General features: G+C 35.5%; 1 protein-coding gene across 1 annotated transcript; it reads left to right on the forward strand.

The window, feature by feature from the left end:
• Positions 1-8,544: 8,544 nt before the first annotated feature.
• Positions 8,545-15,079, forward strand: LOC128544385 (tryptase-like). The gene is made up of 6 exons (XM_053514434.1): positions 8,545-8,605; positions 9,703-9,723; positions 13,447-13,609; positions 13,821-14,092; positions 14,524-14,663; positions 14,761-15,079. The coding sequence occupies exons 1-6, from the start codon at positions 8,545-8,547 to the stop codon at positions 15,025-15,027; spliced, it is 924 nt and encodes a 307-aa protein (XP_053370409.1). The 3' UTR covers positions 15,028-15,079.
• Positions 15,080-19,314: the final 4,235 nt, after the last annotated feature.

Consider the following 19,314-nt stretch of genomic DNA (forward strand, 5'->3'; position numbering starts at 1 on the left):
GAGTCCGAGTATGGGAGACGATTACCCACAATCCCGCAGCGAGAGAGTGAGACGAATCATTGGCTCAGCTGTGATCACGTGACACTCAGCAGCCAGAAGCTGCGTTCTATTCCGAAATGTACTTTACAAGGTGCTCCCTACTCCCTGGTCCATCATTCGGAGCACCCTGCAGGAAGGAAAACGTTCAATTCAAAGGGAACAACTTGAACAGCGGACGTGCGTTCCAATCGGCCTGGAGTACTCTGAGAAGTATACTTTACAGTGTGTTCAGCAATATTAAGCGCGACCCCAAACCTCAGGAAGCGAAAACAATCAGTTCAAAGGGAACTGCTAACGGCATAGGGAACGAGTGACTATCAGGTCTTCACTTCACCGAAAAAAGGGAATGCGTTTCGCTGGATTATGAAAAAAATGGAGCTCGAAAAAGGATTTATCTTAATTATATCTTAATTATAATTTTATTATCATTATTGAGGAAGACATCTTATTAAAAAGACACAAAAATTAACATTTTAATTTAACCAAGAAATGCTTAGTGTTACGTAGGCTAGTGTTCTGTAATCAATTTTTAATTTTCGAATGGTGGAATGTTTCGTGCAAACGGATGAAGGAGTAGGGAGCCACCCTATGGATGGAACGCAACTATAGCGTATTTCCATAACTCGCTCGTTTATCAAATTAAAATGTATTATAATCAAGCTGGGCTGTCGCATTTTGATTGATTAACATAAATACGGGGTTTTAGAATTTTAAGCCTTTAACTTGCCTGATGTCTAACAGTGTCAGCGAGTATCTAAATGAATATCTAAACTCCGCTTTTCTGGCGCCATCTGCTGGATGCTGCATGACATAGTTGGTTGTGTTGAGGATGCCCTGTTTGCTGCTGAACTATTACCAGGATGTAATAGAAAGCACTTACTTGAAGCCTGTTTCATACAATATGATCCCTTTTACCTGTATCACACTAAAAACACTCATCTTATTTCTTCTGCCTGATGAGATGCTGGTGACCCTGATTCTACTTTCTTTCCAGACCTGCTTCATCCACCCTAATGTTATACTGCTACTTGGAGTTTTATGCAGTAAACGCTTGTATTGAAAATCTGTTTGTAACACATCGTACTTTTTGACTTTATAGTTTGGGATTCTTTCATAGTTTGAGCTTAGATGGTATCCTATTTTCATTTGGTTTAATTTTAACCTATTTATTTATTTATTTATTTATTTTATAGATAACAATTGGCAGTCTGTGCAGGTTGTACCCTGCCTAGATCCCTGAGTTCCTTGGGATAGGCTCCAGACCACCTGTGACCCTGAACAAGCTGCCAATCCATGGCAAAACTATATAACTTTTGCACTTGGCCCAACAAATTGCACAAGAGACAGACACTTTAGACACTTAGGATGTAACAGGTTCTTAATAGAAAGAGTATGCCCTGTCCTTCTCATAAATGGGGTCTGTGAAAACTGCATCTGTGATGTTTATATATCTGTTTACATAATTAGAAATAGATTTAGCAAGTTAGGTTTTTAAAGGGTGGCTAAAAAAGCCCTACTCCACAAAAAAATAGTAGCATGATTTAAACTGTAAAACTGCATTCTAACCACAAAACTGACACAATGACAAAATGCCACAATATAATTTGCACTAATGACACCAAGATGGAGAGGTTTTCCCATCATGCACAGCACCATACTGTATAGTGAAATCCAAAAACAGTGTATCACCACAAACTATTCATATCAGCTATCAAGCATGGCGGTGAAGGGGTGATGATCTGGGGTTGTTTTGCTGCCACAGGACTCAGGAAACCTGCAGTCATTAGTAAGATAGCAATAAGCTCTCTTTGTAACAGACCATTTTGTTATAAATGTGTGTGCACATTTGGGAATGAAACTCAAATCTTAGTAACTCAAATATAGAAAGCAAATGTCTTTCTCCCTTAAATTATTTTTATATCTTATTTATACATTTCTATTTGTATTATTTTTATTATTATTATTATTTAAAATTTATGTATAAATATATATATATATATATATATATATATATATATATATATATATATATATATATATTTAAGAAATAATTTCTTTAAATCTTGTATTTTTAAAGAAAATTATTTTTCCATCTAAAACTGGTCTGATATGTTGCTTGCTTTAAAGCCATGCAAATATTCTCATGTAATGTTCTTTATCTATTGATTTAAATGGAATGTTTGAAAATAGTGAATTGTTTTGTAAATAATAATACGCTAAAGATGCAACGATGATAAGACAATGAAAGACATACTGTATATAACAACCTTTCTACTAAAGATAATATGGTGCCTATAAGACACTTTTACACAGTATTAAATATATAGTACAGTATATTGCATATTTGTCACACTTAAATGATTGTTAAAGATTCTATATATCTCTCAAATTGTACAAAAGGGATTCATTCAAAAGATTCTCTCAGTTGCTTAAGCATTTCTAAAGTTTTCAACTGCTGCAAAGGTCTTAGCTTATGATTTATGTTATATACATTTAACAGTTATAAAACCATTTAGGGGCTCTTATGAGCTGTAGATGGGTTGGAGTCATATAGACACAACTGCTTCTATTAGGATACAATGTTTTATCAAAGTTCTATTTGTAACACATTGACTGTGTTATTATAAATTGTTGAATTCATTCTATTATTAATTCATTTTGGAGGTATTTTTAGCTGCAGTTTAAAGACCAAGCAGGAATTGCAAATATATTTTGATGATTGCTGTTTAATAATTGCTATAATGATGTATTTAAAGAGTAGTAGATGAATAAACAATGCACATTATGTGACAAAGTAAGTTACTTTGAGACCGTTTACTGCAGGGGGTTGCTGGGTAAAAACCGCAGAATATAGAGTATTTCTTCTGTAAAATGTAAATTTAAAAATCAGCCATTCTTATTATAAAATGATAAACATTATTAACTGCAGCACCTACTGTAATAGTAGGTATACTCATTTAACTGTGCTGCAGTGCAGTATTTTTATGAGTTTATACTGACAAATCTTGAGATTTAAAAGTTTTGCTCTTTCTAGCACTTAATCCACATGTAATTAGGTATGGCATTATTTTATTTATTCTGACTTTTGTATATCCTGCTCAGTTTTTATAGAAATTTCCTTGTATATATTTCCTTATATTCCTGCTTATATCCACTTTTCCACTTCTTAGCATTATCTATTCTGTAGTTTCTGCCTATGCTGTACTCACTGCCTTGCCATGTTACAGAATATTTACTGTGTTTACTTTATCTATAAATCTACTTATTTACCCACACCTTATAATTAGCTGCATGACATAATAGGTTTGTTCCAGGAGGTTGGAAAGTGCTCAGCTGAAACTGCCTTCACTTCTCCTGGGGGCACAATTTTATTTGAGCGTTAAATCTGCAGAGCATTTCCCATTGTGCATATACTGTAATACTTGTCTTTAAGTTACTTTGCCAGGAAGAACTCTGTAAACTAAAACATTTGAGTTCTTGATGGATTAACAACCTACAGTAGATACCTTCCTGTGTGCACTTCCATCAAAGTCACAAACCCATGTATGACCAAATGACTCACTCTCTATGTCCCTTATTAGGGCCATGGGAAGCCTTGAGCCTATCCCAGGTACTCAGGTTACTAGGCAGTGTACACCCTGCATAAGGTGCCTATCCATTAAAGGGCACACAAGCACACACTTACTACGGAAAATTTGGAAATGACAGTTAGTGTCATCTACACATTAAAAGTTTAAAACCTGAATTTGTTCAGTGTTGCAGTTAAATTTTCCTTGTAAGATTCTAATTTCTCAAGAGACATAAGCTATTATACTCTTAAAGAAACAGTAAATGCAAAATGCTTAATAATGTTAGCAGGTATAAATACATTCTTAACATAATATGATCATTTGAATGATGCAGTTGAAAAATTGAAAGCTGCAAATGTTGTAAACCAGGCCATACTTCCATGAATGAAGATCCTGGCTGAGGTGGCTTAAAGCCCACCACAGTCATTCTTTTGAACATGAATACTTGAAACAGTGAATACTTTATATCTTCAAATGGAGAACTTAAATGCTGTGGTAAGTGCATTAATGTAGCAAGAGAAGATATAGAAAAATAAAGGTAGTCTTCACGCTTATAAATATATTCTGTTTTGTTTTTTTAACAAATAAAATAATTGTATGGTTTGAATGCCCCGATACATAGACATCCATGAATTTATATAAATTATACAGGTGGCGATCCCTTGCCGGGAGCAGCCAAAAGACTAACAACATACAGGATAAAGCGGTATAGACAATAGTTTAATGTGTTTCCAGAAAACAAGGAATTTAGTGGTTACCAGTAAACATAAAATTGTGAAATAAAGCTTTGGATTTTTATAGTTTTTTTTATTTATTTAAGTGTTTTTATTTATTTAAGCCAAGGTGAAAAGAAAAAATGTAAGATTTTTCTTTGACTTCATTTTACCCTCCTATACTGTATTTGACATGGAGCTGTTGGGATGTGTAAAGTAGGATTATCCGCCATGGTGAGGCTTAATTTATGTGTTTCTCTGTGTATATTTGTTTTACGCTGTAACTCTGCATATTCTATTAGATAATAGACTCTCCCTTAAGCAGGTTTCTCACGATTGATTACTGAACCCTCCTTAATACAAATTTCAGAGGATGTGTGTACAGAGCGCATTAGAGAGATGTTTCTTGATTTTGATGCAGAAATTAAACTAACTATGTCAAATCAGAACCTAGAATACTTTACTCCCCTTGAAGAGAATAAATTAATTTCACTCATCTCTTCTGCAAAATCATCAACTTGTATATTAGATTCTATACCGACACATTTTCTTAAACAGATAGTCGCAGCAATAACAGAATCCCGGTTGAGAATAATTAATTCCTCACTCAGCATTGGGTATGTTCCAAAATCTTTTAAATTAGCAGTTATTAAACTGATTATTAAGAAACCTGACCTCGACCCCTGTCAGCTGTCCAATTAGAGGCCAATATCAAACCTGCCCTTTATCTCCAAGATTCTGTAAAAGATAGTAGCGGAGCAGCTATGCTCATATCTACATAGAAATGGCATACATGAACTGTATCAGTCAGGATTTAGGCCTCATCACAGCACAGAGACAGCACTCGTTAAAGTAGTAAATGACCTCCTATTGGCCTCTGACCAGGGTTGTGTAACTATGCCTCTTTTACTCGACCTCAGTGCAGCGTCTGACACCATTGATCATGGAATTCTTCTTCACAGATTAGAAAATGTAGTAGGAATTAAGGGTACAGCCCTCTCCTGGCTCAGATCCTATTTGACCGAACGTTATCAGCATGTAGACTTAAATGGTGATTATTCTGCATGTTCTCTAGTGGAGTTTGGTGATCCACAAGGTTCAGTTTTAGGCCCACTGCTTTTTTCCCTATACATGCTTCCTCTTGGCAACATAATTCGTAAACTTGGTATTAGTTTTCATTGTTATGCTAACGACACAGTTATACATTTCAGCAAAACCAGATGAGAAAAACCAGCTTACTAAAGTTAAGCAATGTGTACAGAACATATGAGATTGGATGCTAATTAACTTTCTTCTGCTTAATCCTGATAAGACAGAAGTTCTAGTCATAGGACCGCATTCAGCTAGAAGTAAGATTTTAGATCACACTGTAACTTTAGATAGCCTTTCTGTTCCACCGAGTGCAACAGTAAAAGACCTCGGTGTGATTATAGATTCCAGGCTTTCATTTGAAGCACATATAGATAATATTACCAGGATAGCATTCTTTTACCTCAGAAATATTGCCAAGATAAGAAATATACTGTCGCTAAACGATGGAGAAAAACTAGTTTATGCTTTTATCACCTCTAGGTTGGACTATTGTAATGCCTTACTATCTGGTTGTTCAACTAGATGCATAAACAAGCTTCAGCTAGTTTAGAATGCAGCAACGAGAGTCCTCACTAGAACCAGAAGATACGAGCACATCACACCTACCTTATCTTCACTTCATTGGCTCCCCGTGAAATTTCGCATTGATTTTAAAATACTACTCTTGACATATGAAGCATTAAATGGTCTCGCGCCGCAGTATCTGAGCGAACTGCTAGTGTCTTACGATCCGCCACGCCTACTTCGATCAAATGAATCAAACTCGATCAAACTATGAAATAGTCTTCAAAATAATGTTCGGGACTCAGACACAGTCTCAGTGTTTAAGTCCAGGCTAAAAACCTATTTATTTAATCAAGCATTTTTATGAATAGATTTGCCTTAGGAAAAGGAGCAGATCTGGGGGACTCATGGACGTAGAGTATTATGGTGAACTGGTATGTTTAGATGCTGTCCTCCTCACTCTCATTGATCTCTCAGATTTGTTGACAATGAGGTGATTGTTTGCTTTACATCTCAGGGAGCCCTCATGTCTGTATTTTCTTTTGGTTCTCCCTTTTAGTTATGCTGTTATAGTCCTGCTGGAGTTTCTGCTTGCACTCTACACTAAAAATACATTCACATTATATATTATGTGACTGCGACATACCTAACTGTTATCTCTTCTCTTCTGCTCTCTCCTCTTCTGTTCTCTCTCCCCCTCTCTCTCTTCCCTCTCTGTCAAGCTACACATGTCGTTCCTGAGCTGCCAGTGATCCAGACTTCCTCTGCCCTCTGGATCTGTCTGACCCATCCTGGTGCCCCGTTACTGGTTGGAGATCTCGTCGCATGGATGCCCCGTGTGTCTGGGGATGGTTTCACTTTACCATAAAGACGGTTCTGGCCTCAACTGGTGTTGACAGCTGTTTTTCTGAGGACTTGACTTGGCTGCAGGGGCTCAATAGTTCAAGATTGCAATTGTCACCAATAACTACCTGGACACCATGTTTACATCAATTAACATCAACTGTTATAGCTGAACTGCCTGCCATCTAACACACTGTATAAATGCAGATCAATTACTGCTTTCTGTTACTGCCTTCAGGGAGGATGGGTTCCCTGTTCAGTCTGGTTCCTCTTAAGGTTTTTTCCTTTTACCATCTCAGGTAGTTTTTCCTTGCCACTGTCGCCCGCGGCTTGCTCACCAGGGACTATCTGCTCATCTTGATTCATGCACACTTACATTCCATACAGACTTAAATAACTCTTTTGATTGTGTAAAGCTGCTTTGCGACAATGACAATTGTTAAAAGCGCCATACAAATAAAATTGAATTGAATTCTATTTATTGCTAATTTTCCCAATGAGGCAGTGTTTCTGTTAGTGTGTGTATGTGTGTATATCGGCACCTGGCACCAGCACCAATGTAGTGAAAATGAGGTAATATAAGTGTTATAAGTTATAATTGGCCAAGGTGGAAAGAAAAAAAGTAAGTTTTTTTTTAAATCACTTTACCCTCCTATATTTGACATGGAGCTGTTGGGATGTGTAAAGTAGGATTACTCACTATGGTGAGGCTTAATTTATGTGTTTCTCTGTGTATATTTGTTTTACGCTGTAACCTGCATATTCTATTAGATAATGGACTCTCCCTTAAGCAGGTTTCTCACGATTTTCCTGAAGTCCTTGCTAAACCAAGCACTTTGTATGTGTGTGTTTGTAACTTTTTTCAAAGGTAAAGTGCACGTTAATTTGTTTTATTTTTACTTTATATTTTGTATAAATTATTTAATTAATTTATGTTTAGGTTCTTAATTTGTTCATTTATGTTTATATTTTTACTTATATTAGCCTTTCTTTTAAAATCAGAGTGACTGTGTTTTTATTTTGCACTGGAAAATGCAAACTTTATTTTGTTGTACAATGTCTCATTGCTACAATGATTCTAATTCTAATCCTAAATATTCCATTACAACAGGACAATAAGTTAATTGTAACAGGGTTAACACGTGTGTTTTTATAAATTTTGGGGCATAACATGGTGTGATGCACCTTACCATGTTTGAATAAACACTTTAGTGTCTTTGTGTCTGCTTGATTAATACTAACTCTTCCTAATATAATTTTTTGTACTTTTTTTTCTTCTATTTTTAAACTGTTGAAACTACAAATAAAATGACATGGCTTTCTGAGATTGTTTAACACACTGTTATGCACTGTGATGCTCTTTTTCAGGTTCACTCTCCCAGCTGGATGGTAAGTTCCTCAACAAGCAGGAATTGCTTTCTCATCCAACATCAGTGTCGACCTCACAAATGCGCTTCTGGAAAAATGATCATAATTTCTCATAAACACACTCCTAAAACTTTTTATAATACCCTTTATAAAGGGTGGGCCAACATAATATTAATCAGTATGGATTAAGAATTGGATTTTATTAAAGTTCATATGCAGGTGAAGGCAGGTGAGCAAATATTTTTGGCAATATAGTGTATCTGTGGGTAGGGGAAATTAATTCTAACTCAATTAGAAGGGTGTGTAAGCAGGTTCTGCAGGAAGGGGAGGTTACAATAAGAAATTATTAAATAGTTCTTTTAGAGACACAGGACACCAAAAAACAAAAGGGTGCCTGAAACCTGTGGAGAGACATCATGGAGGGTCTTCTGCGGAAATATGTATTTGTTGTATGTGCTTTGCTCATTAATGCTACTGGTAGGTGCAAAGTTCATTTAGTTTGTCACAGATTTAGAATCAAGACATTGCGGGGGAACTGGATAATTTTACAGTTGCAGATTTTTGCTGATATTCTTGCAAGTATTTTTTGTACTTTATATGTTTAAAAAAAGATTTCAAATGTATTCATAAAAATTCAAATATTAATTTCACTTGAAGATGAACTTAAAAGAAACAAACAGGATACAAACAGAAAAATAATTTTTATTATTAGTTTTCAATAACAAAAAACACATAAAAAAGATTGTTTACTGTTTCATGCCGTTCTTACGTTTACAATACATACAATATATACAACAATTATTGAAATTACTCTGGAATATTTATTTAAATAAGGAAAGTAATGATTTTGTAAAAATTCTAGAAGCTAGGATTTATGAATTTGAGATAAAAATGTGCAAAATTTTTTTTAAATAATAAACAGCATGCTTTTGCACCCAAGTATATGCAGTTTGCAAGGTTTAAGAGAAACTAAGAAGTAATATCAGATTTATTTATAGATATATCCCATGACCTGACCTATGTTTAAGGTGTTTATTTTATGTTATCAAAAATGGAGTGACCAAAAAAGTGACCACAAAAAGGAATAACCAAACATTGGCATTTTCCACCAGAAATATTTTGCTTTCTCTGTATTATTCTCTCTATTATCATTCCTTATTTGCTCTTAATCACTTTGAATCTTTTCTTTGTATATAAAGTAAACGGAAAGTAGCCAGCAAGACAATTTTATTAGAATTTTAACTTGTTACCACCACACCAATAAAGCAAACACTTTTTAATAATTGACAGACACATATGTAAATATTGTGTAGCTATGAATAAATATCAATATTAGCAATACATGTATATTATAAATGTAGAATACCTTTTTAACCCTCTCAATAATACTAAATTATTCTTACCACAATATGTCCAATCTGATGGTTTGTTTACCAACATTAACTCTGCCTAATGTTTCTCTAGCATTTAATGTAATTTCATGTTGTGTTTATGTGTAAAAGTGTAGTTTGTATTATCTGACATTGATCAATTAAGTATTGAGCAATGGTTTGTCATTCTCTTTTTCCCTTTAGGTTCACTCGCCCAACTGGATGGTAAGGTCCACTCAATACATTTCTCCCCCAAACACACACACACACACACACACACACACACACACATACACACACACATATACTCATATTCATCAGACAAAATGGTGGTGACAGTTGTGTTTCATATTTAGACCAGAGGTTAGATACTGCAGTGGATATACCAGTTTGTGGTGTAAGATATTCACAGAACATTTACCTCACTGTTAACCTTGATGGTTTCATAAATAAATGAGACAGTATTTGTAGCCCTGATATATACACTACAAAAGTATTTGTGCTAATTTTAACACTAATGCAATGTTGACTAGTATCAATTGAAAACTGCCAGTGGTACAGACCCAAACAGGTTAATTGCCTCATTAGCAAAGAGAAGTTGTGGTCAGTGCTTTCCCTGAGAAACGTTCACAGAATTACAGACACAAACTGCTCACTTCTGTTTCTGAATTACCTCTGAAGAGATTTGCAAACCCATGCCTATAGGGATCTGGCCACAACATCACCTGAGCACAGAGGTTCTAATCTTCTAATGAACTAAATTTATTTCATAATTTAGCAACATTAAGTAGATGGGGCTAAGCTTAAAATTCATAATTAGAGTAAGTTTAGATTTTCAGAGTTAATAAGACTAAACAAAAACAAACACAGTTGTGATCCCCCATTAAGTGTGCATAATGTAAGCTGTGACATAATCAACATGCTCTAATCCAGTGTTATTTAATTATTATTATTAATATGTTTAATTAACACTACTTATACAAGAGTTAATTCTGACCTGATCATATCTGACCTAATATGATTGGACAAGAGGGATGTCACACGTTCTGATATAGAGAATTACAACGCTGGGACGTTTACCTGGGTGTATCATGCCTCATCACAGGTTTTCTAACAATCGTTAATTATGCTAACACTCTTTTTAATAACTTCTTTTAAGTTGTTGCGAATTGCTTCTAAACCATCAGACCATTGTTTTGTTCACAGCTGTCATGAGCTGTTGTATAAAAGCAATATCCTTTTCAAGGTTGTGCTGTTTTACTGAATATCATATCTTCAGGATGTGCCCTCATGCCTACAACCGCATTACAGCCATGCTGATAATAATCATGTGTGATATTGCTTAATTATGCCATGCAATGTTGTGGCTTTGGTTACTAAGCAGCCTACGTATATGTATATATTTCATAAGCAGAACTATGGGTTAAATGCAGAGATGGAAGGTAACTTTAACATATTTCATGTATCTGTACTTTACTTGAGTAGGTTTATTAAAAGTCGATTTTAATTACCATTATGCATAATTGGGTGACTTGTCTTACTTTTTAACATATGCCAAATAAACTTATAGGTGTGCTGAGCAGAGCTTTTTGCAAACAATGACAAGCAGCAAGTTCACAATTAGGAAAGAGAGAGAAAGAGAGAGAGAGAGAGAGAGATTTTTCTGTATTCTGATACTTAAGTAAATTTGAGAGTGAGTACTTCTCACTCTCAAATTTATTCAGGTACACAAGCAAATAGGGAATTTCTGCTTTTACTTGAGTAAATGTTTGGAAAACATTTAAGAAATTTCTACTTTTACTCAAGTACAAGCTATGAGGCGCCGTATAGGGCTTAAATCAAACTTCACTCATGCACACACATATGAAACACTCACACATACATATATACTACTAACCGCTCAAACAACTACATATGAAACACTTGCATACACATATATGAAACACTCACACATACATATATACTACTAACTGCTCATATGAAATGCGCGCGCACATACATACATACTTTCCGCGCACATGCATACATACTTTCCGCGCATATACATACATACTTTCCGCGCACATACATACATACTTTCCGCGCACACGCACGCACACACACACATACATACTTTCTGTGCACGCGCACAAAGCCAACTGTAGCGGTGTAGGGAATCTTTAGTTTAGCGGAAAAGGGAATGGATAATTTCCTATAAGTCATTACATATCGCTGGAGTGTGAAAAAGTTTTACTCGAAAAAGAATTTATATTTTATTATAATTATTATCGAGGCGAGGACATCATATAAATAGGACACAATAATTTACATTTTGATTTAATAAAGAAACCATTCGTATTATAAAGGCTAGTAATCTGTAAAAATAAATAAATAAATAATACGTTTTATATTTTTTATGGTATCAGTTTTTGTTTCAATAAATAATCTATATTTAATGTCCGTAGCGTGAAATTTCCACAGCAACAGCGACAGGTATCCGAGGTGCTTGTGTTACCATGGTAACGCAAGGAGGAAGTGACGTTGCATGGTGTTCTGAATGGTGGAATTTTGTAGAGTGAAGTTCCCTTTTCAGACATTTCCTGCGCAGGGAGTAGGGTGTAGGGAGTAGTCATTTCAATGTATATGAACTTCATTCTCCCTGATTAGTAGTAGCGTTTCTTAAATAGACCGTTAATGGACAGTTTAGAAGACAACGAGTGATTTATTTATCACCACAAAAGTGGGTGATATGGGGGTCGGAACAATGTTTGTCCCGTGGGATTCCGATGAGTTATTGTTCATATTAGCGAAGGCGAGGAAACACATTTCACAAAACAGTATTTGTTTCTGTTGTAGGATCCGACATATTAGCCACAGATTCCGTGCTTCAATTTTCTTTTTGCAAATCATCACCTGCGTTTTCTGCCGCTGAAATATTCAGACATTATGTGGATAGTTTTGAATACGCCATGTGATTGAGCAGTGATGATACAAACCGGTACTACCATTCAGGGAGAATGAAGCGACAAGTCCGTCTACACTGAAATGCCTTCCGGTTACACTGAAATGCCTTCCTTTTACACTGAAATGCCTTCCGGTTACACTGAAATGCTTTCCGGTTACACTGAGAATCTCATAGGTGAATGTGCGAGAAGAGTTTGTATGTATGTGTGCGGAAAGTATGTATGTATGTGCGCGCGCATTTCATATGTAGTTGTTTGAGCAGTTAGTAGTATATATGTATGTGTGAGTGTTTCATATATGTGTATGCAAGTGTTTCATATGTGTGTGCATGAGTAAAGTTTGATTTAAGCCCTATACGGCGCCTCATAACAAGCTGTGTGTACTTTCCACACCTAAGGTTAGTAAAACTGACACATACAAGAGCTAAAATGAAGCTTTCTTAGTCTGAGATGTCAAAAGCTTTTGTAAAAACAAACTCAGCTCATAAAATAACCTCATAAATCAACTCAGTTGTTGGTTATGATAAACATTTTTTCCACCTATTATTGTGGACTTGCATATTTTTGCACATTTACATTTTCCCCCACTGTTTTATTACATATAAATACCATTTATTTTCACATAAGCTTTTTTAAAATTATTATTAATTTTACGCACTTGTTATACCATACTGTTATACCAATTCTGTTCACATTATTAAGTTTTTTGATTTTTTTAAATCACAGGTAACTTCTCTGGTTTAAATTTTTACATGGTATTAGGATTGTTTTTTTAAATACATTTAAACTTATATTTAATGTATATTCTACAATAAGAGAGTGAAAGCCAATATAAGTGTACATAATAACAGTACAGTATAACATCACTCTATCAATCAATCAATCTATCTGTCCCATTAAGTCCAGTATTTGCTGTATAATGTAATAAGGCTTGTTTGTCTAAAGTGCACTGAAAATCTAATAAGAATAAAAATGTGTGCTTCTTCGACAAACCCCATTCTACCAGGGTGTGGTCGGGCTCGACTGAACACCAAGATTAATGGTGGTAACAATGCTACTCCTGGGTTCTGGCCTTGGCAGGTCAGCTTTTGGAAAAATGGCGGGCATTTTTGTGGTGGTAGCCTGATCAACCACAACTGGATCTTATCAGCTGCTCATTGTTTTCAAGGGTATAGTTTTGCTTAAAAATTATGCTTAAGAAATCAATAAAATACAATTAAAATCATACAATTATAATGTAGCTTTTTTCATTTTTTAATCATCCCTAATACAGAAGATTTTCCATAGTTTACTATAAGTAGATTAGTACTGTTACTTGTTGATATAAAACATATATTATAGGTTATAAATAATAATATCATCTTTCCTTTTCATTTTCAGCATCACTACTGAAACTAAAATCACAATATATCTAGGAATAAATGAGTTCAAGGGTGACTACACCAATATGCAGAGCAAAAATCGTACACAGATTATCACCCACCCAGCCTATAACTCGGACAGTCATGACAATGACATAGCATTAGTCCAGCTCTCTTCTTCAGTGAATTTCAGTGATTACATAATGCCAGTGTGCCTCGCAGCAAGCAGCAGTTCTTTTCCTGTTGGTACTAATGTCTGGGTCACAGGCTGGGGTAATACTAGTTCTACTGGTGAGTACACAAGTATTTTTTTATAAATTAGGAAAATAAATAATAATTAAAAAAAACACAGGAAAATATGTAAACCTTTCTGTCTTTACTCTCTGTGGAAAATCCAGGCCGGTCTGAGCAGCTACACAAAGAAATCAAGCTGAATAAACTAGTAGACCATATTTGCCACCTGGCATGCTTGTAGATTCTAACATCATAGACATGCTTTAAAAAGTAATAACACATTTGGGAAATCTCAAACATTGTTTTGTCCAATTAGCCACAAAATAAAGAATCTGAAAAACTGGAGAACTGGTAATGATGGCAAGACTGACTTGTTTAGCTTGGGGGTAATCTTTTTATTGCTGAAAACAACATGGAGGTTTTGGAAGGGGATATATGTATGTTGATGTAAATGTATGTGGTTAAAAGAGTGGTATTGGTCTTCACAGGGAGCCTGCCACCCCCTAAAACTCTGCAAGAGGTGCAGATACCGATTGTCAGTAATTATGACTGCATAAGTGCATATAAATTGCCTCTGATCACAGACAATATGATCTGTGCAGGTCAAAAGGGAAAAGACTCATGCCAGGCAAGATATTTTAAAGATATTCTGTCATATTAATTTGACACAAGGTGCACATTGTTAAGTGGACAGACATGTAGCTAACAGCTTGTTGTTTGTACAGGGAGATTCTGGAGGTCCAATGGTGCTCAAGCAAAATAACACCTGGGTTCAGGCTGGAATTGTGAGCTTTGGTTCGGACAAGGGCTGTGCTTTACCCAACATTACCGGTGTGTACACCAGGGTTTCTAAATACCAAGCCTGGATTAACAGCAAGATCAACAGCAACCAACCGGGATTTGTAACAGTCTCAATTGGCAATCGTGGCTCCCCTGCCCTTTTCTGTCTGCTCCTTTCATTGTCTATGATTCACTTTGCTCCCTTGTATTAATGAGTACTTAATTGTAAGTTCTACAAAAAAAGCAGAATTTATAATACATCATTTTTGCAAAGACTGCAGTTATAAAGATAACTTTTTTTTTTTGCAATTTTTTTTTTTTATTTAACATTCCAAATGTTATTTAAGCATCTTTCACTGCTGGAAGCTTTCAATAATAAAAAAAAGTCAAGCCAACAATATTTAACTAGTGGTTGGATTTCCTTCTTCTACTTTTTTGTGTGTTTATCATTTATACATGCAGTATGTATGGAAATCTTCTCAGCAGCAGGGTTACCGTATTTCACTATAATTTTATTGAAATTTCCTGCACTTTATCAAAAATAAAATAAGGTTGTCCCAGTCGCTTATCTTATAAAGACTGGACCTATTTTTCTTAAACACATTTAGGCTATTTGTTAAAAGACAGGCCTAAATTCCTTTAAAAAAGTTAGTCATTAGTCATTTTTACTTTAAATATGCATAAAGCTTAAAGAAAAAAATAGGACATGTAAAAGTACCCAGGTTTAAATTAACATGAAAAAGTATTTGCACCCTTCCTGAATTTCTTTTGCATATTTTTACATTAAAACACACAAATGGAGAAAACAATGGCTCATTTGGCAAAAAGCATCTTGATTATCTTCAAGATGTTTGGGCAAATATTCTGCACCGTGATGAGACAAAAGTTGACCTTTTTAGAAGGTGTGCAAAAACTAAGACAGCACTAAAAAAAAAAAAACATTATACAGTCACACTACTGTTGGTAGTGTGATGACCTGGGACTGCTTTGCTGCTGCTAGGTCTGCTCTTGGTAAAAAAACAAAAAAATAAAAAAATAAACATTTGGAGTGGCCTAGTCAAAGATTCTTAAACAAGCTGTTTATGTGCGGAAACCTATCGATGTGGCTGAATCAAAACAATTTTGCATAGAAGAGTGGGCCCAAATTATTCCACAGTGACATGAAAGACTTGTGGCCAGGCAGCCTTAATAATTTAAATCATCATTTTAAAAATATGTTCTTTCGTCTATAACCATTGCACTCATTGTACATAACCCTTCTCTATGCATATTTCCATATGCATCTTATTTTATCATGCCATATATATTCCTTCAATGCACTCAGTGTATATAAACCCTTTTTGTATATAACCCGTCCTGTGTACAGTTTACATATGCAAATGATTTATCATAGTTTTTTATCTTTCTCATTGCACATAACTCATTCTCTGTATACTGTTTACATGGAAATTGAATACCATTTTATACCATTACAGTCATGGGGAAAAGAAAGTCAATTTGGTTATTTTATTTATGACAGCCTAAATAAACAACTTTTGGTAGCAATCAACATTCAGTATAAAAAAATTAATTTAACATTAAAAAACCCTCTCACTCTTATTCACTTATTCTCTATCCTGCTATCCTGTTCAGGGTCACAAGCACTCTGGAGCCCATCCCATGGAACTCGTTGCATTGCAAACATTGTTATAAATGTTAATTTTATGACTTCATTATTAAATCAGCAAAAAATAAATAAATTCTGAATTTCAAACATTAGTATTCCATGTATTCCACCCAGCAAAGAAAATTTTAATCTTACAGGAAAATATCTGTAAGGCATGCAGCATATTATGTAAAATATTACCACTTTTGAGAGAGAGAGAGAGAGAGAGAGGTTTAACTTTAATAAATAAAAATCATTTACAATAAAAATAGTTTTGCAATAGCATCAGGTAATAAGAGAAAACAAATAAATAAAAGAAAATAAAGAAAAATTAGTGTAAAGGAGTGCTAAAAGACAGTTCACCTTCATCAATGAAACAGATTATGTTTTTATAACACCACTTTAGCATAAAGGTATCCAAATCATTCATTTCTTTAAAAAAAATTAAAATCTATTTCAACCTGAGCTTTCACTAGAGCTCTGAACACAGAAATGGGGCTGGTCAATCTTTTTTTCTCTATTTTATGTTTTTGACTTATGTATATCGCTATTTTTGCTTCTCCTACAACAAAGTTGATCAGTTCCCATTTCTGCTTTTCAGCCTTTTTATAGCCAGCTCCAAGATAAAAGAAACCTGAGACCATTTTTCACCAAAAGAATTAAAAAGTGTTTTCAGCAGCTCGAACAGAGGGTTAAGCCTTTTACATTTCAAATAACAATGAAAAATTGTTTCAGTATCAGCACAGAAGGGACACGTCTTTAAAACATTTGGATTTAGCTTGGAAATTAAAACATTGACCCCCACAGCTCCGTGTAAAATTCTCCACTGTAAATCACCCACTCGTTTCCTAAGTGGCAAATTTATAAAACACTCTCCAAGCTGGTTTAATTTCATCTGAGACCCCAAGCGTTTTCCTCCACACTGTATCTATCCTCCCATCCAGCTTTCTTTTATTTACAGCTTTCACGCAGCATCTGTAAATGTCTTTTTCATAAATTGGTAAAACATGCCCTTTGTCTACATCAAGATAGTAACCGTTAAAACCTTTTAAAATGGGTGAAAAAAGCAGTTCAGGGAAGGGGTCACCTTTGTCTGGTGTTTCTGTCCCCTCATGATACTCCTTTATTAGATCCAGTTCCTCTCTTGACAGCTTACTGATCCATCTTTTGATGATGGTTTCCATGTGCCATAGTGACCATAGCCAGAGTTCCTGAGCCACCGCTCTTCACACTCGAACAGAGTCCATGTTTTAAAAATACTTTTGTAAAAAATAGACATGTTAAAAACATTAAAAACTGCTGAATCCATTAAAAACAAGGTACGATCACATCCAAAACCATAAAAAAATTTTTCAATATAAAACTCATAGCATCACTCCATACCAGGGAATCAGACCCGATAAGATATTTTTGTATAGTTTGAAAGTGAAATGCTGTGATTCTGCTCCTAATTCTGCTCCAGTGTAAATAAATTACACTGGGTTCCTAACACTCTGAGGAACTCAGTGTAAATTGTGCCATACAAAATTGAATAGGCATGACTGCCTTATTTTTTTTTTAACGAGGCCCGTAGGGGGCTCTAGGCAGGCTACACGATGCCACAGTGTTGAGGCTACTAAGTTGTTTGCCACAAGTACCCTCCCCCTGAGTGACATGTTTGGTTTTAGCCACTCCCATTTCTTGAGTCTGCCTTCTATTTTCTCTAAAACCCCCTCCCAGTTTTTCTTTTCATCATTTAAGTAAATTCCTAAATACTTAAAACCTCCTTTTATCCATTTTAGTGTACCTGGTAGTTTAGGTAGGCCTTGAGACCAGCTCCCTATTGCAATGGCTTCACTCTTTTTCCAGTTGATTCTAGATGAAGATACTAGACTAAAATCGGCGACTATCTTTTCCAAAATCTTGATTTCGCTCTGATTTTGTACTAAAATCATAATCTCGTCGGCGTAGGCAGATAAAACATGCGGGACATTAAAACCTGGTAAAATAAACCCCTTTATGGAAGTTTGTAATGTGTGCAAGAATGGTTCAACTGATAAGGTGTACAACATACCTGATAATGAACAGCCTTGTCTGATTCCCCGTTTTACTTTAAAAGGAGTGCTTAAACCTCCGTTGATCTTCAGTACACTTTCAAGGATTGGTACATCACTTTCACCATTGCTATAAGATTAGGGCTGAGGCCAAAGGCCTCCAGAGTTTTCCAGAGATATTGGTGCTCAAACCTGTCAAAAGCTTTTTCTTGGTCTATGATGTCCCTGAGCCGATTGGCTAATTTGACATTATTTTATAGTCTGTGCAGAGCAGTGACACTGGACCCCAGTTTTTAATGTCCTGCAAATCCCCTTTTTTAGGGAGGAGGGTGATCACCGCTCGCCGGCTACTCAGGGGTAGACATTTCTCTGCAGCTTTCGTTAATGACTTCTAGCAGATCCTCTCCGAGCTTTCGCCAGAAGAATTTGTAGAATTCTACTGTTAGGCCGTCAATTCCAGGTGCTTTTTCTCCCGCCATTGAATTCAAAGTGGCTTGTAGCTCCTCCAGAACCAGCAGTCCTTCTAGTGCGGCATTGTCCTCTGGACAGACCTTCGGAAGTCCTTGATGGAAAACATCCAGCAGCTCCTTGTTTTCGCTGTAGTCACTCTTGTACAGGTCTTTGTAAAAGTTCGTAGCATACCGTCTGATGTCGTTACTGTTTGTTATGTATTGTCCTTCCTCTGTGTGTAGTGTATGCATGATTCTGCTCTGTATATTCTTTTTTTTCCAGCCCAAAAAAGAACTGTGATGAAACGTCCATTTCGTTGGCCCCTTTACGTGAACGTGGTCTTACAAGGGCACCCTGTGTTTTTGTTCCCA

This window comes from Clarias gariepinus, chromosome 16, assembly GCF_024256425.1.
Source record: "Clarias gariepinus isolate MV-2021 ecotype Netherlands chromosome 16, CGAR_prim_01v2, whole genome shotgun sequence".
NCBI lineage: Eukaryota > Metazoa > Chordata > Actinopteri > Siluriformes > Clariidae > Clarias > Clarias gariepinus.

Coding starts and splice junctions, on each gene's coding strand:
- LOC128544385 (XM_053514434.1), top strand. CDS start 8,545: ATGGAGGGTCTTCTGCGGAAATATGTATTTGTTGTATGTGCTTTGCTC. Junction 14,093..14,523: donor GGGTAATACTAGTTCTACTG/GTGAGTACACAA, acceptor TGGTCTTCACAG/GGAGCCTGCCACCCCCTAAA. Junction 14,664..14,760: donor AGGGAAAAGACTCATGCCAG/GCAAGATATTTT, acceptor TTGTTTGTACAG/GGAGATTCTGGAGGTCCAAT.